We start from the raw sequence: 24907 nt of genomic DNA on the forward strand, positions 1-24907 counted from the left end.
AGAAGCTCCTTTTACCTGGCCAATAGGCACTCAAAGTCAACATGGCAAACATTGATTACCCATGAGTTTTTTTCATGTGAATAAACGAGACCACCACTGTTCATGTAAAAATTCAAGGATCATCCTTTTCCCCCATTCCATCCATAAATCCTGGTGACATTACATCAAAATATAGTCTCAGGGACTGGGACCATGGCATAGTAGGGTAAACCTCTAACTGCAGTGCTGGCATCCCATATGGGATGCTGCCTTGAGTCTTGGCTGATCCACTTCTAATCCAGCTCCCTGCTAATGTACTTAGGAAAGCAGAATAAGATGGTCCAAGTTGATTAAGCCTCTCCCATGTGGGAGACCCAGAAGAAGCCCTAGGCTCTTGGCTTTAGACTGACCCAGCTCTGGCCACTGCAGCTATTTGGGGCATGAACCAGCAGATGGAATATCTCTCTCCCTCTCTCTGATTCTCCTTTCTCTCTCTCTCTCTGTAAATCTTTCAAATAAAAATAAATAAATCTTCAAAAAAAAGTACAGTTTGGATATGTTCACTCCTCCCCACCGCTACTGTTCCCATCCTAAGTTTCATCCCTCTTATCTGTTCCCGGCAGAGGGCTCCTGTGGTAGAGACCACAGCCAGCACACATTCCTCAGGACTGTCTATGGATGGACGTGGTCACGTGGCTAAGTTCTAACTGGACACGGACCTGGTAAATGGCACTTCTGGATCAAGATCTTTAAGAGAACGTGTGCCTCTTCTCTGTGATCATCTCCTTGTATGGAAGAGGGCTTTCCATTCATTTAAAACATCCTTCTTGGATTATTCATGCAAGAAGGAAAGAAATTTCTATCATGCTTGAACCCTACACTTTTGGTTATTTGTTACAGTGTTTGGTTCATCCTAATTAATATACCTCCAAATTGGCTTTGGCTCCCTTGCTTGTCTGAACAGTCTATTCCTTCCAAAGCCAGTGATCTTCCTTGGCTTGAATCTGATCCCTGACTAGAAATCCCGGCTACCCTGGCACATTCAGCCCCACACAGCGCTGCCACCGCCTCTTTCTTCACTGGTTCACTCTCTTGGTTCTCTCCCAGGTTTGCTGCTGTCCTGTCACTGCTGGACCTCTGCTGCTCTCTTCCCATGCAGAATAAATTCCAATAAACATGTCTGAAAGAGGACGCCTTCCTCCTTACCAGTATCCCCTGAGCCTGCTGCTCTATTTGATGATTGCTCACAATGCCTTCACATTACAACATGTATTTGCTTATTTCTTATGGATCTTGCCCTCTTAGCATGTAAGTTCTGTGACCACAGCCTCTGCTACGCCCATTCAACATGTTCACTCAGTACTTAATATCCCCTGGAATACAACAGCTGTTCTCTACCTGTGCTTGAATGATGAATAAACCATCTAACCTCAGGGAAATATTCATCCTCTCAGCATCACCTGGCCTTTATCATGTGCTTCAAACCAAACACTTATCCTTTTTGTTTGTTTGTTTGTTTGTTTTTGAAAGACAGAAACACAGGGACAGAGAAAGAGATATCCCCTTTGCTGGGTTGTTCCCCAAATTCTTCAAAAGCCAGGGCTAGACCAGGGGAAGCCAGGTTCCCAGAACTACACCTAGGTCTTCAACATGAATGGCAGGGACCCAAGAATGTGAGCTGTATTCTGCTGCCTCCTATGGTGCAAATCGGCAGGAAGCTGGGGTCAGAAGCAGAGCCAGGACTTGAATCCAGGTTCTCTGATATGGAATGTCTCAAACGGTGTCTTAACTGCTGTGACAAACGCAAGTCCCTGGACTTAAACTTAGACATCTGTTTCTGGAGAGCAAGAACAATGTTGTATATTTCTAAATGCCTTTCCTGGATCCTTGGGCCAACCTGCAAGTACACATCCTCCTCAGTGGAAAAGGTAGAGCAGTGGACACAGACCCTGATACACATGGAGAATATAGCAGCTGGTTGGAGCCTGCAGAGAACATCTGGTACCATAGCAGGAGAACAGAACAAATTGGACAACTACCCCAGCCAAACAATGACAGCAAATATCTGGGTGAATGGAAACAGTCAATGGATATCGGGTTTCCTCATCTTTGGATTGGCGAAATGGACAGTATTTTTGAACTAGCCAAACCACTTGGGCAGAACCCTCAGAGCATGCACCACATCAGGACCCTGGGTTGACAGTGTGGTGGTTCCCCATCCCGGGCACTGGGGCATTTGGGAGGCTGGGTGTGGCTTCCCCTTTATCTCTCTCCTTCCCCTGAAACAGGAAGAAGAAATAGAAAATTTGGAAATAATGATCACACCCACTTTTCCCTAACCCTCCATTCTTCCCACTCTGATCAACTATGTAAACATCATCAAAAATAAAAGTTTTAAAAATCCAGTAAATTAGGATAATTGATTAATCTTATATTTCCTGTCATACATTGATATATTGTTCTCCAAAACAGCTTACATCACAAGGCCTTATATAGCTATCATAGTGCCATGAGATCAGTCAACCCTCTTTTTTAAGTATAAAAATATACAAAATAGTTAAAACAACCACTTACTTCATGGTTCTACAAATTTACCAAACAGGAACAACTGGAGAGCATTTATTTTTCAATAACTGCTGGAGCTGAAGGTGAGATGAGTGAGTCTGTGGCCTCCCAGCCTGGGTTGCTGCCCCCTCCCCTGGCCCTGAGTTAGTCTCGAGCTTGTCAAAAACCATCCGTTCTGCCAGCAGAGCAAACTTGATTTGGAGTAAAACTGAAAACCTAAAAGTGGTGAGCAAGGTAGTCTAGTGTGAGGGCACGGGCCCAGCCTGGGTGAGCAGTGGAGTAGACAAAACAGGACAGGTAAGAGGTGAGGGAGCTGTAGACGACCCAGCTAACGTCTGGAAAACTAAGCCCGTGTAGGCAGAAACCCAAGATAGCCCAGCAAACAGCAGAATCCAATAGGAAAGGAGACTGGAGGCCAGTGGTATGTTACAGCAGCAGGTGAAGCTGCTGCCTGCGATTCTAGCATCACATCTGGGTACCAGTTTACAGTCCTGGCTACTCCACTTCTGATCCAGATCCCTGCTAATGCACCTGGGAAAGCACTGGAAGATGGCCTGTGCGCTTGGGCCCTGCTCTCATGTGAGAGATCAGGAAGAAGCTCCTGACTCCTGGCTTCAGCCTGGCCCAGCCTGGGATAATGGCCATTTGGGGAGTGAGCCAGCACATGGAAGATCTTTCTCCCTATCTGTAACTCTGACTTTCAAATAAATCAATAATCTCTCTGAAAGAAAGGCAGTGTTGTAGGAAGAAAAAGAAGGAAGGAAGGAAGAAAAACAAAATTAGAGAGCTGGACTCAATTTTGTGTTTCCCACCCACACAGAGATCCACTGGGATCCACTGGCAGACAGCAGAGGCCTTGTGGGTTTGTAGATACAGGGACAACAACGTGGGAAGCCAGGGTAACAAAATAAAAATAAGCATCGAAACAGTCTAAAAATGTCATCAGTCATATACCAATAGCAAAGACAGATTTCATTGTTCATCCAGGGAATGACTACAACCAACAAGAACTCAGAAATGGACTTCAAAATCAAGAATTGCTACAATACGTTATTGGAATTAGACACTGAAAGAAACAAACAAGCAAAAAAAAAACCAAAACCAAAAAAAAAACCAAACAAGTTGAGGAGGAAAAGTAACCCTAACAAAGTTTCTGAGTAGACCCACACATTGGATTTGCCAGCAAGCATTTCAAAGGAGTTGTTACAAACACATTCAAAGAAAAACACAATGGCAAAGACTTAAGGAAAACATGATAATAACTTAAGGGATCACAATTGAGAAATGAAAACAGCAAGAAAAACAGAAAAAAAATTCTACACACAAAAAGCACAGAAACAAAAACTGGACGGGCTCATCCGCAAATGGCAGAACAAAGAGCTAGTGAACTTAAAAGAGACCTGTGAAATGCACTGTGTGATTCCCACTGAGACAGAGAGAAAAAAATCTTTGAAAAATTAATGCCCCCAAATTCCCCAAATCTGATGAGAAACATAAACCTTCAAGCCTTCCTAGAATGTAATCAGCTGATGCCACTTCCAGCAACATGATTGCCACAAACCTATTATTTCTTATTTAAATTTTTGATACCATTTGAAGGGTTTTATTCTGGGTTCATCAGTACCAGAGCCTGGTTCGTAACAGATGAGCACAGCAAGCCACATACACCTGGTGTCATGATTAAGAGCACAGGGTCTAAAACCAGACACATCAGAATGCAAATTCTGTCTTGTGTCCTGAGCCCATGTGTAACGTCTCCAAGCCTCCACTCTATCACCTGTAAAAGAGAAATAACAATGGCTAACTCTGATATGGATGAAAAAAATTCATATTAGGTGCTTCTCTTGGTGCTGGGTATAAAGGACATATTCAATAAATGGCTGGTTTCAGCTATCAAAAGTATTTCATGCTTAACCATAAAAATTAGTCTGTTGACTGGACATGTGTCGGGGCACTGCTTTTTTCTAAAATAAATGTCATATTCATCTCTCTTGACCTTGTTTTAGTAGAATCTGGAGTTTGACCCTCCTGTTTTTCAAAATAATATACTTTGGAGGGTATGCTTTTATCGGTTGTGTTTGTCAGAATAATCATTTCCATCTGTGACACTGTGTTGTGCAAATGTTTTTTATTTCCATTTAATCAGATCCTTTTTGTCTTTGATGATGTCCACAAAAGTTAGAAATATCTCTTGTCCAGCTGTTATAAATAAGCTGTGTATATATAAGGCACAAACTACAGCTCCAAGCTATTTTAAAAATCCATTTACTCTCAAGAGTATTTATTCAATCATGATTTAATTCTTATTGTTTTATGGAACATGATTGGTCAAAGATGAGGCTCTTACAATAATTTAATTCTTTCCATACAACCTGACTGATCAATGTTAAATTTTTTAGCCACTCATTTATTTAACAGGGCTTTATTAAATTACTAAATTCACTCTATTCCATGAACTCTGAGACTATTGTGATGCATACAACAGGGAAAATGCATCATTCGTGACCAAAGCAAGTTCACAGCCCAGTGGCAAAAGAACGAAGCATTTATTTTTCTTGAGAAAGGTGACTAGGCCTGAAGATAAATGAATAAACAAATGGGACATAAAAGCATAAAACCGTGTTGTAACAGTGACTAGAACCAGTGTGGATCAAGCACCATATTTGCACAGATGAAGATATCAGGGATTCCTCAAAGGGGTGAGCCTGGAACTTAAAAATCTGGCAGATTTTCAATGAAAACTATGCATTTTCCATGAGATAGCAATAAGGCCAGCTCAACACTTTCCAGCCTCCTTTGCAGCTCCTTGTAATTGTATGACTAAAATCTCAACCCGTGAGATGCAAGAAGTATGGGTGGGACGGGACTTTGGGTGAGAGTTCCCAGGACTGACTCACTTCGGGAGGGTCACCCTTTCTCCCCTCTTCCTTCCTTTTCGCCCACTGCCTGAAACATGAATGTGCTGGCCAGGCTCCAGCAGCCACATCCTGGAGGACAGAACAACACACTAGGGCAGACAGAAGGAGCTTGGATCACCTGGGATCACACTGCTGCCAGAGCAGCCCTGGACTGTCCATCTCTGACTCCTGCAGGAGCTAGATCAAGTTACTCTAAATCTAATTATCTCTACTTGAAAGGCAGACAGTGATCTTCCTTCTGCTGGTTCACTCCTCTAATGCCTGCAATTGCCTGTCTGGTCAGGCTGAGTCCAAGAACTCAATGCATGTCTCCCATGTGGGCGGTGAAGATCTTCAGCTATTATGGAATGCCTTCCAGGATGTACGTTAGCAGGAAGGTGGATGCGAAGCAGGGCCAGAAAGTGAACTGGGTACTCTGATATGGGATGTGGGTCCCCCAAGTGGCATCCTAACCATTGTACCAAACACCTGCCCCTAGTTTGTGATTCTGTTATTACAATCAAACCGAATTACTTCTGATATAAAAACTAACAAATTTAAATTTATTAGGAGAGGAGGCAGTGTTGTGGAATAAAAAGTAAAGCCCTCATCTGAGATGCTGGCAGCCCATATGGGCACTGGGTAGTACCCTGGCTGCTCCACTTCCAAGCCAGTTCCCTGCTAATGGCCTGGCAGAAGCAGTGGGAGATTGGCCCAAGTGCTTGGGTGCTAGCCACCTGTGTGGCATACCTGGCTGGAGGTCCAGGTTCCTGGCTGTGGCTTAGCCTAGTGCTGGCCACTGTGGCCACCTGGAGAGTGAGTCAGCAGATGGGAGCTCTCCCTGGGTACCTCTCCCTCTCTCTGTAATGCTGACTTTCAAACTGAACAATGAATCTTTTAAAAAAAAAATGATTAGGAGAGTTGGGAGATAAAATTCATGAAAAGAGAACAAATTATTAGGTAAATGAGCAACAGGAGAGAAAAAAGAAAAGATTAGAGAATCACTGAAGAATGTATAACACAGATATGAAGGATCAATGGTGCATGGGGGATTATCAAAGAGAAGTTATGAAAAAGCATGAATTGGGGAATAAATAAAAGCCTTAATGGGGGAAATATGAGAAATACTTGATGAGGCCGAGGCTGGCTTGCTGTGGCTGTGTTTGCACTGCAGGGAACTAGTATGGGTGTCTCACATGACTGGTGTAGCAATCATCATGCCAGGAAAAAAAATAAAGAAAAAAATAATAAATACAGATGATGGAGACAGAAATCTCAAAAGATGTGACTACACATGTGATTTTGAGGAAATCAGAGATGTAAGGAAATCCATGGGGGTGAAGAAGCATGAAAGACTGTTGAGCAAATGGCAAGAATATTCTGAGCTGAGCTGCATGATTTTCTCCATCCTCTACACCTGAAGTCAAAAACAAAGACCTCAGGACTGAGGGACATGAGAATCCCAGAACAAAAGGACCAATTAAATGGCCAACATGAGGTTGCAAAGAAAATACCCTGAACATCTCCTGAAAGATCAGGCATCATTCAAAGTCTCCAAGAAACAAGAATCAGGAACCCGTGCTGTGGCATAGCATGCAAAGATGCTATGTGTAACACCAGCATCCCACATAAGCAGCGGTTCAAGTCCTGGCTGCTCTACTTTCCACCTAGCTCCCTGCTAAGGTGCCTGAAAAAGCAAGTGGAGGATGGCCCAAGTGCTTGGGCCCCTGCCCCCACATGGGAGGCCCAGAAGAAGCTCCTGGCTCCCAGCTTTGAAGCGACCCAGCTCCAGCTGTTGCAGCCATTTAGGGAGTGATTCAGCAGTTGGAAGACACTCAAAAACAAACAAGAATCAGAACAGCAAATTTCCCAACCCTGAAAGTGAGCTTATTGTAACTGAGCAGATAATAATCCTCTGACAATAGCCAGGAGAATTATTTTCAACTGAAGAGTTTTTATTCAACCAAGCTATAAATCAAGCATAAGGTTGGCTTGATTTTTGAGACCTGCAACGATTCATAGTGTATTTCTCACTCATTCTGCTTAGAAAGCCACTAGAGTGTGTATGCCATCAAAACCAAGCAGTAAGTAATACATTAAGAAGGAAAAGATATAGGTGGTCTTTGTGGTATAGCACATTAAGCCTCCCACATGCCATACCACAGTGCTTAGGATCAAGCGCCACCCATGCTTCTGAGCCAGCCTCCTGCTGTGGCACTCCCTAGGAGGCAGCGGGTGATGACTCCTGTGCGTAGGTCCCTGCCACTGATGTGTGCCATCTGAATGGAGCTCCCGGCTCCCGGCTAGGGCCTGGGCTCAGTTCTGGCTGTTGTGGGCATCTGGGGAATAAACAGGAGGATGGAAAATCTTTCTATATCCCTCAAATAAAGATGAATAAACGTTTCTAAAAGGAAGAATCGAATTGAAAGCAACCAGAATCTAGCTTCGACTGATTTAATCATAAAGGATATATATATATGTATATATATATCAAAAGGATTCTGTGTCCCTATCGGTAGGAATACAAAATGGTTCTGCCCTATGGAAAACAACATAGCAGTTTTTCAACATAATTCAACATAATTCATAATTATGTCCAACATAATTCATAGTTCAACATAATTCAACATAATTCATAAACAGAATTGCCCTATGATGCAACGTTTCCACTTCTGAGTCATATATCCAAAAGAACTGAAATCAAGGCCTTTGGAAAGCCATTTGTCCATCCACGTTCATAGCAGCATCCTTCACAGTGGCTAAAATGTGGAAGCAACCCCAGTGTCCGCTGACAGAAGAACAAATCGGCAAGATGGATTTATCTACTCCTCAGGATAGGATCCAGCTTTCAAAGGGAAGTAAATTCTGATATGTGCCAAACATGAATGAACTTGAGGATATTATCCTAAATAGGCAAAGTTCAAAATGACAAATGTTATATGATTCTGTGACCAGTGTTGTGCCATGGTAAACTAAACTGCCAATTGCAATGCTGGCATCCCATGCTAGACTATGCGCTTGTATCCCAGCTGCTCCCCTTATAATCCAGCTCCCGGCTAATACACAGTGGAAGATGACCCCAGCACTTGGATCTCTGCCATTCACATGGAGACCCAAATGGAGCTCCCAGTTTGGTCTTGGACCAGCCCCAAGAGTTGTGGCCATTTGGCAAGTGAATCGGTAGATAGAAGATCTCAACATCTTTCCCTTTTATTCTCCTTTTCAAATAAACACATTTAAAAATACTATATGATTTCACTTACATGAGATAGTTAAAATAGTCATAAGCCGAGGAGCAGGGCCTGGCGGCGTGGCCTAGTGGCTAAAGTCCTCATCTTGAACGGACCAGGATCCCATATAGGCGCCAGTTCTAATCCCAGCAACTCCACTTCCCATCCAGTTTTCTGCTTGTGGCCTGGGAAGGCAGTCAAGGACAGCCCAAAGCTTTGGGACCCTGCACCCATGTGGGAGACCTGAAAGAGGTTCCTGGTTCCCGGCTTCAGATCGGCACAGCACTGGCCATTGTGCTCACTTGGGAAGTGAATCATCGGATGGAGGATCTTCCTCTCTGTCTTCTCCTCTCTGTATATCTGACTTCATAATAAAAATAAAAATAAATCTTTAAAAAAAAAAGCAGAGGAGCAAAATAGAATGGTGGTGTTATGGGCTGGGGGGGAATGGTTATAAGCGACAATTTGACAGACAATTTTTGCTTTACAAAGTTAAGGAGATAGATGGTAAAGATGTTTATACAATGTTATAAATATTTAATAACACTAAATTGCATACTTAAAAATAATTATATGTCTTTTGTATTTTATCTCAACAAAACAGACAGAATATTGGACCTCTGAGAATGGCCTGGAAAGGTAGTTGGGTCAGGGTTATACAGCCAAGGGCAACACTCAACATTATGTGCCAGAGCAGTCCAGAGGAGACACATGGGGTAGCACCAACGAACCAAAGCCCTTAACACTAGAGCCGACAGCACAGACTTCCTGCAGCCACCATCATGCTTCCAGAAAGCTCCATGAATTCTTTTTTCTGATTTCCAGCTCCCTAACACCAGACATGAGAAGGGTTCCCTGATTAACACAGTCTGGTTCCTGTACCTGAACTCAGACTACAGGAAAGGCCAGAAAACTGAGTTTCTGACATTTTCAGTATTCTTATAAAAATATTAATTACTTATTTGAACAGCAAAACCACAGAGACAGAGGGAGACATGGGTTGAGAGAGAGCTCTTCCAATTATTGGTTCATTCTTCAGGTCTGGACCAGGTTGAACCCAGGAGCCCAGAAATTCATCTGGAGGGTGGCAGGGGCCCAAGTACTTGGGCCTGCTTTACTGCTCTCCCAGTAGCATTAGCAGGCACCTGTGCTAGTAGTGGAGCAGCCAGGACTTGAATTGCCAGGGTTGTAGGCAGTGGCTTAACCATTGTACTACAATGTCAGCTCTGACATTTGTCAGTTTTGAATGTGAATGCTATACAATGTTCCCCTGTTCTGTAACACTGGAAATTCTTCAAACACAGCGAGATCACAGAAGAAGAAGCAGGCAGTAACAGTAACAGAAAGATGAGGGTCTATCCAGGGAATCACATTTTCTAGACCTGATGTAAGTATGGCCAAGAGAAAAATCCTAACACAACTCTGTGGCAGCCCTAGAGAACAGTCTGGAATGCAACAAGAGGATGGAAACCAGAGGACAGGGGGAGGGGAAGAACAAAAAATGGATAAGAGACGTTTCTGACACATTGGAACAAGTAGAAAATAACATGAAGAAGCACTTGATAGATCTGCTGGAGACTTAAAATAATAAGGAAAAAACAAGTCAACTTTGACCTTCAGGAAACAAAAACACTGAATAAAAATGAAGAAATACAAGCATAACACAACATATGATTAGGAAGTAATATTTCCTTAGTCATGCCAATAGAAAGTCTAGCTCTTAATTATTCAAAAAACCTATGTTATAACTTGGGAATATTAAATGAAGAGAAGTCAGAGTGATGCAAAAGAGTTAAGTCCTGTTACTATCACAGGAAATCAAAAGTTGGTGTCTGAATTTGAGGGATCAAGACGCTACCTGCAAGACTGCCATCCCACACGGCTGCAGGTTCACGCCCCAACTACTTGATTTCCACTCCAGCTCCCTGCTACCGGCCTGGGAAGAGCAGAAGATGGCCCAAGGGCTTGTTCCCATGTTCCCATCGAAGTGGGAGACTCTACTGAGGCTCCTGCCTCCTGGCTTCAGCCTGGCCCACCCCAGCTCTTACAGTCATCTGGGGAGTGAAACAGTGGATGGAAGCTCTCTCTGTCTCTCCCTCTCTTTCTAACTCTGACTTTCAAATACATACATAATAAAAACAAAAAGCTGTCATTTAAAAAAAAAACTGTGCTATTTAGTATCAGGGGAATCAACAGAGGATACAACTTTTTGGTTGAAAAGCGAGGTTTTCTGGGAGTAGGTCGCAGAAAAGGATAGCAGTGGTAGTATGGAAAGCAAGAACTATTTTCCCTATGTGACTGGAAACCAGTGGGCTTATTAAACTTTGTATTTGCTGTTTTGACAAATTTTTAAAAATAAAATAATGTTCCAACCATGAAAAGATTCTATCACCAATTTAGAAATCATAAAAGAGAAACAAGCCCATAGGAATACGTAAAGGGTTTGTCTTGACACGCCTCCTGAACTGGTCCACATCTGTCCGGACAGGTGTTAAGGGCAGGAAGGTGGAGTAACATACACAAGAGCCAAGTGTAGGCAGGCCTGGAGCCATGACCAACTGCACAGCGAACCAGCTCAGGAACTGCTCTCTGACCTTGCCGAGCCCCAGGGTAATGTAAACCACCTAGAATATAGCTGATCCTTACAAATCATGAGCTTTTTCTCTCAGAGTTTCTGTCTTGTTTCTGTTTCTACATTTGAGAAAGCAAAGTCGTTTCCTTTAGCTGCCTCCTATCCTCCCTTTCTGGCAAAGCTTGAAAGACCCTTCCTCCACAGGCGAGCCGCTTGTCAGCACATCTGGACTTCTCTTGAAGGGAAAAATCCCTTCCCGTAACACTGGCATCAGATCTCAATGGAGTTTTGAGTGAAAAGAAATTATATTCAATTGTTAAGCCATGGCTCCCAGTTCTGACATACGGGACTGCACAGCAATTTGTGCTTAAAATTACCAACAGTATCTATGGCAGAGAAGAATCAGAAATAATTCAGCTGATGCCTAATTTTAAATCCTGATCGTGATACCCAGAAGTCAGAGGCCCGGCACGGGTCCTAGGCACTCACCTTCTCTACTTGGCCGACGCTGGTTACACAGCTCCGGAACAAGTTCCTCACACGTTCCCCCAGGCCAAGTCCCTTCACTCCTGGAAGTCTGCTTATTCCAGGTGGACCCTTGTCCTTCCCAGGAGGCAGTGGGCGACTTGTCAGAGCCATCAGGAGGGAGGGAAGTGGAGGCCCTGGAGTCCAGGAGGAAGCTGTCGTGTAGGGTGTGTTTTGTAGCCTTCTTGCCTTTCCTCTTCTGACCCCCAGCAGTTCTGCTCTCGTCTTCTTGCCTGGGCTGGCTACTCTCAAGCTCGCTGGTCAGCCGGAGGAGCTGGTCCATGTCTTTGGTAAATTCCAGAAGTGTGCCCTTTGAGAGGCTTCGGGTGGGGCCTTCGGAGCCATAGCTGGGAGCCTTCTCCAGGAGCAGGTGTTCCGAGCAGTGGACAGCTTCCATGCCCTCCCTGAGCACTGGCTCGGGCGCCCGCGAGGGGCTGCTGGAGCCCATGGACAGAGAGAAGAACGAGTAGTCCACTGCCACGTATGTCAGCATGAAGTTGATGGTCACGATAGGGGCCAGAATGTTCACCTGACCCACCAGGACAAAGGCCATGGTCACCAAGCTGGTCAGGCAGATGGCAGTCACAGGTGTTTTATTTGGTCCTTTCTGAAGAACAAAAGCACCATTTAGGCCTAGAAGATTTCAGACAGAAAACTTCAAACATTGTAGAAGTTATATGAGTCCAAAACCATAGCGGCTCAGACATTTCTTAACCATGTGGCTGTTTGCATGCTTGGGACAATAATATCCAAGTCCAGGGGTCATTTTGAGAGCAGGGCTAGCGCAGGTAAAATCCTTAACAAGGAACTCGCACACGGTGGGCTCCTAGTGTACCATACGTGCTAGCTGTCTCAGAAACTGTGAACAAGGGATGTTGTCAGAGGACGCTGACTTCCCAAATGTGAGCCCTTTTATCTTTCACTGGATTTTAACACCAGCCTTGGCTATGAAAGTCATGCCTGGCAGATTCTTCCCACAGTGTGGCAGGTCCCAGAAAACAGAATCTGCAGATTCGGCTGGCTTTGGGGTCTCTGACACTAAAAATGCACCCTTGCATATCCGCTCACATACTTGTTATGGATGGAGGTCAGCATAGTGGTCTTTAAAGGGACAGTTGGGGAAGGATGTGCTGACACTCCTGCCAGCATTCATCACAGCCAATGACACAGTTCTTAGGTCAAAAACAATAGGAACTGCTCAGTCCCCATCTTGTGTAGCCAAAGAATTCCATTTGGACTACTGGCCATGTTCTCCTCCTCAAAGACTTCTCCCTTTGTCTTCATTCTCACTGGTGGTCCCCTCTCAGGCTCTGTTATTGGCCCCTCTTGGTCTCTGAACTTGACACTGAAAGCAGGTTCATGGCTCTATCCTCAGGCCTCCTCTCTACTGAGTCCCTTGGTGATCTCAAGCAGCTTTATGGGTTTAATGCCAGCTTGATGCTGACAACCCCTACATCTGAACTTCCAGTCTAAAACATTCCTCTGAATTCCAGGCTTAACTATCCAACTGTCTGCTCAACATTTCTGATAGGTCTTTAGTCAGTCTCCCACACATGTCCCTCCAGGAGTCTGCCCTCATCCAGGCCTGGCATAGACAGACACCTTAGGAGGAACAGGTTGCAGCCGGCCTCAGGATCCGAGCCTTCCCTCATCTGAGACGGTGTCCCCAGAATGTTACAGTAAAACTCTCTTAAGAAAAAGAGTAAATGGGGTGAGTGTTTGGCTTAGTAGGTAGAATGACACTCAAGACGGCTGCAGATCAGTGCCTAGGTTCAAGTCTTGGCTCTGCTTCCAACTCTAGCTTCCTGCTAATGTGTATCCTGGAAGCAGGATATTCAAATCCTTGGTCACTGCCACCCAGAAGGACAACCAGACTAAGTTCTGAGTTCCTGCTTTGTCCTGCCAGGCTCTGGCTGCTGGAGCATCTGAGCAGCAAATCAGCACATGGAGGTTCTGTCTCTCTGCCTTTCAAATAAAATAAAAACAAAAATAAAATAACTGATTTTTAAAAATAAAAAGTAAAAATGCATTTTTGTTGCCTCTGAGAATGACATTTAGTGGGTTATACTTGCATTGGTTGTTTAGCGGACTCTAATGATAAAACTTGAGAAACTGAAGAGAACTTTAGAAAGAGGTCTTAGGTAAGCTGAAAAACTCATGGCTATGAAGACTGTGTATGCCCAACGAACTCCCTTCTGTCTACTTTTTCTATTACTTGAAATACTTCTAATTAAAGACACATACTTATGAAACACGCCCAGGCAGGGACTTGGACAAGGAAGGACTGTAAAGGGATGAAGCTGGCACACATGAACTTCCTTTTAGCAGAAAAACCGTAAAAGAAAAAAAAAAAACACTGCACCACACAATGGAGAAAAATACTTGTAGCACATATAACTGATAACAGACATCCAGAATATAGAATCTCTGCAATGTATTTATAAGAAAGACAGACACTCACTCTTCAAAAAAAAAAAAGTAAAAGGTTTAAACAAGTAAATCTTACGAGAGAATAGCTGTTAAAACATTAAAAGGATACTGAATCTCATTAGTCATTAAAGAAGCTTGAATTAAAATCACAATGACAAACAACAGTGTGGTAAACATTTTTAAATCTGATAACATCAAGCAGTGACAAAAACATATGATGGGAAATCTTATCTCCTGCTTGACAGAAGTACAAGTTAGACTATTTTGGGAAAAAGGACGGAGCAACAAGAAAGTGGAGAGCTATCTATCTCCTGATTTGGCAATTCTACTAAACAGATTGATAGTCTGGAGAGGTTCTGCACAGGCACCAGAACTGGTGCCAAGCAGACATCACCTTGGCCATCACAGTCCCAAATAGCACACACAGATGTGGATGTGACACAAACCTGGTGGTGAGTGAAGAAAGACTGCCATAAGGGAATCTCTGGTCTCACTCACGGGTCAGAAATAGACGACAGTGAACTATCCTATTTAGAGATGCAGGTGCAGGAAGTCAACCAACAATCAAACTCTGGGTCCTTGGTCACCTCTAACACTGCCCTTGAACTAAAAGGGGTCTTACATCTTCATTTTTTTCTATTTATCTGAAAGAGTAAGAGAGGGAGAGACAGAGATCTTCCATTTGTTGGTTCACTCCCCAGATGAGCACGATGTTGGCCCAGTGTTGCCTTAGGTGGAAGCTGTGGGTGATAGGGGTCCAAGCATATAGACCATCTTTCGTTGCTTTTTCTAGGTCAATAGCAGGGAACTGAATTGGAAGTTGGAGGAGCCAGAACAGTGTGCCAAATGGGACACAGGTATAACAGGTAGTAGCTTTACCCACTATGCCATGATGCTGGCCATTGGTTTTATAATTTTTTGTTTAAGATTTATTTATTTTTATTGGAAAGTCAGATATACAGAGAGGAGGAGAGACAAAGAGCAAGATCTTCTATCTGATGACTCACTCCCCAATTGACCACAATAGCCTGTGCTGCACCGATCCAAAGCTAGGAGTCAGGAACTTCTTACATGTCTCCCAAACAGGTGCAAGGTCTCAAGGCCCTAGGCCATCCTTGACTGCTTTCCCAGGCCACAAGCAGGGAGCTGGATAGGAAGTAGGGCTGCCGGGATTAGAACCAGCACCCATATGAGATCCTGATGCATTCAAGGTGAGGACGTTAGCCTCTAGGCTATTGTGCCAGGCCTGGTTTTATAATTTTTAAACGCATGGGGGAGGGAGGGTGTGCTGAAAGGACATTTGGTACAATTCAGATTTATGTCCATGAGAAAAGAACTAGGACTTGTCCATGGCTATCTGTGCACTACACTAGCAGAGCTGAGGGTTGTAGGCAATCCCGTTTGGTCCATAATGCCTACTACAAGCCTGACCCTTTTCTGGAAAAACAAAACAATCGCACCAACTGCTTGAGTAAAAACACAAAGAAAGCCAGGGATTGGCTATCACAGACTAATAAAAGTGTTGATCACTTGAGAACAAAGAATTCTGGCCCAGGACAGGGAAGTAGAGGGTGACCTCAGGGCTGGCAGTGACCCTGGGGAGAGGTTCTAGACAGTTATTCTTAAAATTGCTCATACTGGCATTTTCCCCTTTTTTTGTATCAAATATATATTAGAACATACTGTCTTTTTGATTCTTCCCTATTAAAAAAGTGAGCTAATAAAATTTAATCATATGTAAAGAAGCTTTGAAAAATAAAGTTCTAAAGCTAAAAGACAGATGTCTAATCAGAAAAAATATCTGAAATATGTATCACAAAAAATTACTCTTCCTGGGGAGGGACTGATTGGTTAATCCACCACCTGCAAGTGCCGGCATCTCATATGGGTGCCAGTTTGTGTTCCAGCTGCTCCACTTCCCATCCAGCTCCCAGCTTATGGTCTGGGAAAGCAGCTGAGGATAGCCCAAAGTCTTGGATCCCTGCTGGGGAAGGGAAGAAGTTCAGCTCAGCTTAGCTCCAATCATTGTGACCATTCAGGGCAGTGAACCAGAGGATGGAAGATTTTTTTGTCTCTCCTTCTCTCTGTAAACTTTGCCTTTCCCATGAAAACAGACAAATCTTTTTTAAAAAAATACTCTTCTTAATAAAGAAGTGCTCTCAGCAAATGAAAATGAGCAATAATCATGGAAATGTCATAAATAGCTCTCTAAAACATTCAGCTTCATTTAATGTAAGCATAATGCAAATCTCAATATTCTAAGATGTCATTGCTCACTATACGATTAGTAAAACTTGACATTTGACAATTAGCAAAGAGACAAGTTGCTTGCTAATGCTGTATTTGCTGCCCAGAACAAGTATGCACATGAATGCTTCACTTCTAAACGTTTACACTTATAAGCAAGCAAAACAACCTGCTCTGGGTGCAGATGGTGGTGTTAAAACTACGACAAAGACTTAATGTTACCAGCTGATGGAGTATAAGGGTGAAGTCTCGAGCTAATTACAAGTACTGTGGCCAGGGGGTGGGGCCAGTGGGAAGTCCCTGGTTCAACAGGGGTGTGCTCTCTGAGGGTAGTTCTGGAGACAGTTCTGAGTTATTTTGAGTCCAAACTCAGACTAGCTTTAGTCTTGCCCCTTTCTGGCTCATCCTGTGATTGTACCTCTGCAGCTTCCACAACAAACTCCAACTAGAGACCAGCGGAGCCATCTGATTTTCAACCTGTCAGCTGAAATGAAACTTCTTTCTCCCTGAAGAAGCTTCTCTTGGGAACTTAATCCATGTAAAGCAGACACAACTTCCTCAAATAGGATCTATCTTCCTTCCTTGGCAAATACGCCTGACACGATCATGATGGGGAAGGTCAGGTTCATGTTGAGGATATTTGCACTCCTCCTTTGTCAGCAAACACGCATGCAGAGCCTGCAGCTGGGCACCCACCCCCTTCCTCTCTCAGATCACAGCAAGGGGGTCTCACACTCACAGGTGGGCTCTTGGCCCTACAGAGGGCTGTGGGTCATGTGAAAGAGGAAGTCTAGGGTCCAGCTGACTGGAAAGTGTTCTGGAAGGTGGGACATGAGCACAGTCCTGGGAAGCAGGCTCTTTAGGTGCAGCTCGCTTGGTGTCCCTGGCTATGGGAAAACGAGCCCTCTCCCACATGTTGGTAAAAATACAAAACGATATGATCTACTAGCCATGAATTCACACTTTGATCCAGCAATCTCACTCATAAAAAGCCATCTGATAAACACGTCCATGTGCATATATCCAGGGGTACTCACAGCACCACAACACCTGAGGTGACTCCCTGCAGCACCTTTTCCTGGAAGTCACGCAGGTGTGAATCTGTGGGGAACTAAATAATCAGATCACAGGAGAACCACACGATGGAAAAACAAAGAGTGCATTCTCTCCGCCTTTGCATGAAAAGATCATTTTAGGCACTCGGGCCTCCTAAAATAAACGAAGTGAAATAAAAATCCACACACAGAAGACAGGAGAGATAACAGTGCCTGCCCCTCCCCAGCTCAGGTTGATGGAGGACAAGGAAGAGGCAAGCATGGTTTGCTCACGAAAGGCTAGGAACCTGAGTGGCTGGCAGAAGGCCTCTGCGGACCCTAGCAAGCTACTGGGAAGCAGGATTCTCAGATTCTGTTTCTCTCTTGTCATCCTCTCGGTTGTCAGAAGGTCCTTAGGGCTGCACCCCCCACCCTTTCTCATCCAAGCCACACAGAGGCAGTTACGGTTTAGGGCCTGACAGCAGAGAGCTCAGAGGCCAGGGATGTGGCGAAATCATCCAACAGCAATTCCTGAGGACAAGATGAGACTTGCGAGTTGGCTCCCTCCCTAACCAAAGGAATCTTCCATGCCAAAACTGGAGGCTGGGAACCAGCAAGGTCTCCCATGTGCTCCCCAAGTTGCACATTAGCAGGAAGCTGGAGTTGGAAGTATGGCCAGGACTCAAACTCATGTATTCTGATGTGGTATGCGGGCTGCTAACCTGCAACTTAACCACTAAGCCTAATGTATTTTTATCGGGAGCCAGGGCCCTCCTGTTCCTGATGCTCGAGTGCAAGTTGCTGCTGGGCCTGGCTGGCTAACCCTGTGCTGGGGGCACAGGGTGCTATAGACATTTAAGGTGATTCATCTAACTGACCCCAGCCCAAAGCAGGCCACAAGATGAGGCTGGAAGAAATCACTGCATTCCCATCTGTCTCATGTGGCAGAGCTGTGCAAGGACTCTTATCAGAACAACTAAAGCATGTGTGTGCCAACAAGTGGGTTCATGGGAAAACGTGTGTTTCTCACCCCTTGGCCCAGGCAGGCAAGCGCCGGAATCACCTTCTCCTGGGCAATGCACTGCAGGATCCGGGGAGCTCCGTAGAGCCCCCCCATGCAGGAGGCCAGAGATGAGATGTACAAGCCCAGCAGGAACAGGAAGCCCACTAGGGACACCTAAGGGAGAAACAGCTGCATTAACCCAATGCCAGGACCTTTCCACTGCCCCCACGCCACCCAGCTGACTGCAGCAGAGCCCCCAACCCCAGGGTCACCCTCTGGGGTAGAGTCTTTCCCACATCCCCCCGTCTGCCCCCGACAGACACTGCACTCCTCTGCCCCAGGTCAGTCCACCGTCACATCTGGCAGGGACTACACCGTTTCTCAAGGTCAGCAGGCATCAGACTCATCCGCAGGATTTGGGGAAGTTTCTGGGCGTCACCCAGAGTTTCTGTTTCAAGTGTTAAGAATCCGGATTGCCAACAGGCTTCCCGATGATCTTGGTGTTGATGGGTTGGGGACCATCCTTGGAAATCCACTGTCCAAACACAGTGTTAACGGCCTCCTCCTGCCTCTACGCTGTTCCCCACTCTGCATCACCCCAAAGCTCTGCCACAGTGACCCATCTAAACTCAAATCTGACCCGAGTGCCCTGTGGCAAACAGGGCAGCAGTTCCCACAAGGCCCATGATCATGTTAACTCCACAATTAGCACACTGGGGCTTTGGTCAGCATGATTTCTCTGCCTACTGGAACTCTCTATCCACCCACTCCCCTCTATCTACTGTCAGTCTACTAAACTCCTAAGTGTGCCTTGGGGCTCAGCATAAACCTCACCTCCTCCATGAGGCCACCTCCAGTTCCTCTTCCTCAGGGCTCTGTGCACCTCAGGCAGAGGTGGGGACAGCACCCTGTGGTGACTCAGCCTAGTTTGCTGTGTCTAATTCAGAAAGATACATGCTGAGGGGCTCAATGGGACCTCTCACCTTGGCCTGCAAGGTGTCTGCAGACAAGGTCAGAGAGGGCGAGTAGATTAGAACCATTCCTCTGTGTCTCTGGCCACCCGTCTGAAGCCCCCACGCCAGCCTGAAATGGACCTCCCCTGTGCTCAGGCAAGGCTCTCTGCTCTCCTGGTTGTTGGCAGTGCCCCCACGCACTGTACTTGAATCCAGTGGCCAAGTGCCTTTGCCCAGCTCTTACAGAGAGGTCAGATTTAATGTCCCATATTTTCTTCCCTTGCTTCAGCAATGCCCCTGGATCCCTGTCACTGAGCCACACTGAACATAAGCCATGGCTGGATCTCCTTTCTGGCTCTTAAGTTACCCCTGGAATAACTTGGCTGAATCCTGCATCATGATTCTTGCTCAGGAAAAAGCACCTTGCTCCCTTTAAAAAAACAAAACCAAAGAAAAAAGAGGTATGTTTGTAGGATACTGGAGACTGGCAGAATCATTGAGAAATCATTTTAGGTTCAGAAAAAGGCAGAAGACACACCTGGACTTCAACGGGGACAATGTGATCTGGATGCTACCAACAGCCATGCAGAGGAATTCTCAACATTTAAAAATCACCTATATTTTATTTTAAAGACAAAGAAACCCTCAGAGAGAGCTTCCACCCTCTGGTTCCCTCCCCGTGGACCACCAGAGTCTGGAACTTGATCTAAGTCTCCTAAATGGGTGGAGATGGCACCTGCTGACTCCCAGGATGCACATGAGCGGAGGCTGTAGCAGACAGTAGAGGAGCTGGGACTCAAACCAGGCACAAAGAAGCGGGGGAATGGATGGTGTCGTAACTGCTGTACCCAGAGCCCACCTCTCACCATCGCTATCCCTGCCTCATTCATTCTAATTGAAGCATCTGATGACTCAGTCTGGGTCAAGTGCCCTTCCAGGGCTGCAAAGGGACAGGCAGGAGAGGGTCTGTTCCTTCCAGCTGTTGGGATATTAAATGAAGGCACTTCAAGATTGTACATAATGTGGGTTAGCCTGCCATGGTCAGGGATGACAAAGGCTTGATGGACAAAAGCTCAAGCCTTCTACAGAGCCCGTCTTCTCTTTAATTCACTGGGGGGTTGCTCTTCCCTATAGAAATGCAGCCTCTCATTCTTAATCCCGCATAAACTCACTCGTCTCAGTTCTTCACTGACCTTTTATTACTTGAGAGGCACTGTGGGCTCCTGTTATCTTTTACCCTGCGGGATAGTTCATTAGCTCCTGCTTATCTTGCCAGAACACCAGGTGCTTCTTAAATGCAGATCTGTATCAAGCATCTTGGCACCTGCCTCACAGCACCTGACACACAGTTTGGGCTAACGGGACTCAGGAGCTAACTAGCCTTCACAACTTTGCTGTGATCTGTACCCTGAAAGTCTGACAAGCTGCTGAATCCACTGGCCCCATGATCAATCCTTGAGGCATTCTGAGATGCAATCTCTCATTTATTATCTGGCTTCCTGTCTTCTCCACCAGTTCATGCTATGTGAACTGTTTTGTGTGTGTGTGTGTGTTTGTTTTTTGTTTTGTTTTGTTAAAAAAAAAAAACAGACTCCATGATGAAATTTTATCATTAGCTTTTGGAAAACTTAGCTCTGTGTGTCTCTACTCTAGCTCCAGGTAAGAATCACCCCAGGCCTTCTGAACAGATTCGTCTGGAGCAGGACACAGAAGCTGTTGAGTTTTCAGAAGCCCCAGGTGAGCGCGATGTGCAGCCAGGACCGGGAGCCCTGAGCAGAGCACAGCACACCCACTGCGCCTCCCTCCACTGCCCTGCTCAAGCATTCCACAGGAGAGTCAGGCACGGAACTCCCTGCAGAAACTCCACTCTACAGTATAAGAGTACTGTAAAAAATTCTTTTTCAGGAAAAATAGAATTTAAATGATTTTTTTAGATTCAAAACCATGCTGAATCCTATCTGTAGTTTTTGCATAATGTTCTTGTCCACAAATGCTTTAAAGACTCCTTGTATTTGTGATAAATTGTCATTTGAAGTCTCTATTTACAGAATGGGAATGAGCCTGCCCAATCCGGTGTCCTTCTAGAAGGCTGGCTTCAGGAATAGAGCGAGCACACGATGTGGTCACTTCATCCTGGGTACACTCTGGGATTCCACCAGAACACCTGGAGATGAGGCTCCAGTATGGCTGTCCTGTTATGATGACTTATTTATGTCTACTTTGTCAACTGTATTTAGATGACAAATTCACTTTCTACATTTTTCTTTTGGGAGAAAAGGCATGGAGAGAAGAGAGATCTTCCATTTACTGATTCACCCCTCCAAATGCCAGCAATAACTAGTACCAGGCCAGACCAAAGCCAGGAGCCCAGAACTCCACCTGGTGCTCCCGCGTCAGTAGCAGGGACCCATGTTCATGAGCCATCACACCTAGCTACTGCCCAGGGTGTGCAGCAACAGGAAGCTGGATTGGAAGCAGATCTGGGACTCAAATCCAGGCACTCTCATATGGGATGTGAGTATTTTAACTCTTAAACATAAGGCTGCTATGTAGTCTATTTTCTGAAAAATAAAATGTTGGATCTCATGTCTGGATAAATTATAAAAACTCTATAGCCCCTCTTACCTGCCTGAATGCTGTCTCTTCCTTCCCATTTATCTGTGACCCATGCATCTAGGAAGCACTCACTGGGACAGGTCAGTCTCCTGGCACGGGGTTGGGGTGATGGAGGTGCTGGGAACGGAGCCAGATGCCACAGGCACAACAGTAAGCCATGCAGCTTGGCTACCAGCCCTTACAGAGCTAAACCACATTCTCTACTTGTGCTGAGCGCAGGCTCATGCAAGGTGCCAGTGGAGGTGGGGGTACAAAGTTCTTTAGGCAGATGAGTATTAACACTTTAAAAAAAAATGGCCCTCTTTTGTTATATACCTATGTGTTCCATCACAAAAAAAAAAATGACTATCTTTTTGGGGCTAGTGTTGTAGTGCAGCTGATTGGGTCACCACTGCAACACTAGCAACCCACATGGGCACCTGTTCAAGTCCCAGCTGCTCCACTTCCCATCCAGCTCCCTGCTAATGCACCTGGGGAAGCAGCAGCAGATGGCCCACGTCCTTCGGCTCCAGCACCCATGTGGGAGACACAGAAGAAACTTAAGGCTGGCTTTGGACTGGCACAGCTTTGGCTGTCACAGTCATTTGGGGAATGAACCATCACACGGAAGATCTCTATCTCTCCCCTGCCTCTCTGTAACGCTGTCTTTCAAATAAATGAATCTTAAAAATCAAAATGTAAGTGTACACATATTTTCTCAGGATATATGTAAGTGTTCCATAAACCTTTAAGAACCCATGCATGGATTTCATGATCCATTGTCTGTGACCTTTTCAGAGTACCCTTCAGACTCTGGGGGTCCTTTCCTACTTAGTTTGTTCTTATTTTGCTACTATGCAAGCTTCATGGCTTCCAAGGCAATTGATCTTTTTGATCATCTTTTTCATGTATGCAATTATATCTTAAGATATTTAACCTACTTAATTTCATCTCTAGGGAAACTATTCTTCACACAATTCATGTCTCTATCACTGAATAATATTGAGATAAAATGTTGGCTTTTTTAAGTAAATTAAACATGGCAGATTCATGCAACCAAAAGTGTCCGTAAAAGAAACATCTGTCAATGTGCCGCCATTAAGAGTATGGAGAGGAGCTGAAACACAGTAAACACCTACTGTGTGACAAATAGTGTGTGTACACAGGTCTCTCAGGGCTCTTACAGTCTACTAAAAAAATGGTTTAAGAAAGCAGAACATGGGCCCGGTGCTGTGGCCTAGCAGCTAAAGTCGTTACTTTGAACATGCCAGGATCCCATATGGGTGCTGGTTGTAGTCCCAGCAGCTCCAATTCCCATCCAGCTCCCTGCTTGTGGCCTGGGAGAGTGGTCGAGGATGGCCCAGAGCCTTGGGACCCTGCACCCACATAGGAAACCTGGAAGAGCTCCTGGCTCCTGGGTTCGGATCAGCACGCCACTGGTCATAGCAGTCACTTGGGAATGAATCATCGGATGGAGGATCTTCCTCTCTGTCTCTCCTCTCTGTATACCTGACTTTGCAATAAATAAAAATAAATAAACCTTTTTTTTAAAAAAAAAAAAAAGCAGAACATTGCTGAGACCAACACTCAAGAACTGGGAAAGGACAGAACCAGACTAGAGAAGCTGCAGGAGACCTGGAGATGGAGCAGCTGGCCATCAGGAGAAAGCAGGGCAGGGCGGCCTGCAGTCATCCAAGAGTGGTCCGGCAGAAAGGCCCGGGGAGAGAGAGAGAGGTGTGGGAGCCAGCACTCAGGGGGCAGTCAGGGGAGAGGCCGCTCTGTGTCCCATGGCAAAACTCACAGCCCCAAAACAGATGCAGCTGGTTTCTTCAGGACCCCGGGAAAGGTCCATGAGGGACCCAGAACTGAGGCCTAGCTGCATGGCTTGTGAAACCCATACCAGGATGGTAGACTGGGTCCAGTGGCCAGGCAGGAATTTTGGCCTGGCACTCCACTTCTCTCTGTTGCAGCCTCCTCGTTCTCTGGGCCCTGTTAGTCAAGTTGCCCATGGCCCAATTGACTAAGTATAATTTCTGCTCCTGCTGCCAAGGCAGAACCAAGAAGGGACATTTAGGATAGTGAGAAAAGAAGAAAAGTTCTGGAGGAAAGGTGTTTTCTGGAGATCCTGTTATGGAGGAGTTTGTAGCGGGAGGGACACTAGACATGAAGACGCTGCTATTTTGGGTCCTACCGTGATTGGTTCCTTCACTTGCTGTCCCCGCCCTTGTTTGCCACTGGAAGCTCAGACTAGTAGCTTGCTAGTAGACTTCCTAGTCATTTATTTCAAGGAAATGACATCATCCTCCCCCTAAATTAAACCTCCATCTTTTATCCTGGTGTGTGTATGCGTGTCCACACACTACGGATGGGTCTGACTGGACAAATGCCTCCAACTGGCCAAGGGCGGGCCTGCTATCTCTTGTTTGGGGTAGGCAGCATTCCCGTGTCCAGGTTCTGGGTTTCACCCTTGGGGACTCTGCTGGGCCACCTCAGAGATGCCCCTGGCCTTCTCTGGACACAAGGATGCCTGCCTTCCTACAGTTCCATTCGGAAGGTCGCCCATGAAGGGGAGGAGAGGAGAGAGGAGCTCTGGGGACCTTCCATGCAGACCAGGATCGCTGATGCTTTGAAAGGACCTCACGGAAGGAAGCTGCTCCGAAGGCAGCAGTTTCAGAAGATGGAGCCAGCCAGCCGCGGGCGAGCTGAGAACAAATTGCCATCAGTTCTTCCTAGTCAAACGATCCTTCTCACTTCAGCGGCCCTTGGAGGCCTCTGATTCTTCTAATGCAGTTAAGCTTTTCATTCTACAATTGGAGAAAAGGCCCGAGGGGAGATGAAACTCCAGACAGAAGTGCGCATGTGGATACAAACACGGAA

The 24907-nt window shown here is 45.5% G+C and overlaps 1 protein-coding gene across 1 annotated transcript in view; it reads right to left on the reverse strand.

Annotated features, from left to right (window-relative positions):
- LOC121167262 (solute carrier family 12 member 8-like) overlaps positions 1-24907 on the reverse strand; it is a 121837-nt gene that overhangs the window by 14441 nt on the left and 82489 nt on the right. Inside the window, exon 7 of the mRNA XM_040996688.1 lies at positions 11733-12375. Within this exon, the coding sequence (XP_040852622.1) occupies positions 11733-12375 (643 nt within the window). The remainder of the gene's footprint in view (positions 1-11732; positions 12376-24907) is intronic.

This window comes from Ochotona curzoniae, unplaced genomic scaffold (assembly GCF_017591425.1).
Source record: "Ochotona curzoniae isolate NIBS_2020 unplaced genomic scaffold, NIBS_Ocur_1.0 patch356, whole genome shotgun sequence".
In the NCBI taxonomy this organism is placed as follows: domain Eukaryota; kingdom Metazoa; phylum Chordata; class Mammalia; order Lagomorpha; family Ochotonidae; genus Ochotona; species Ochotona curzoniae.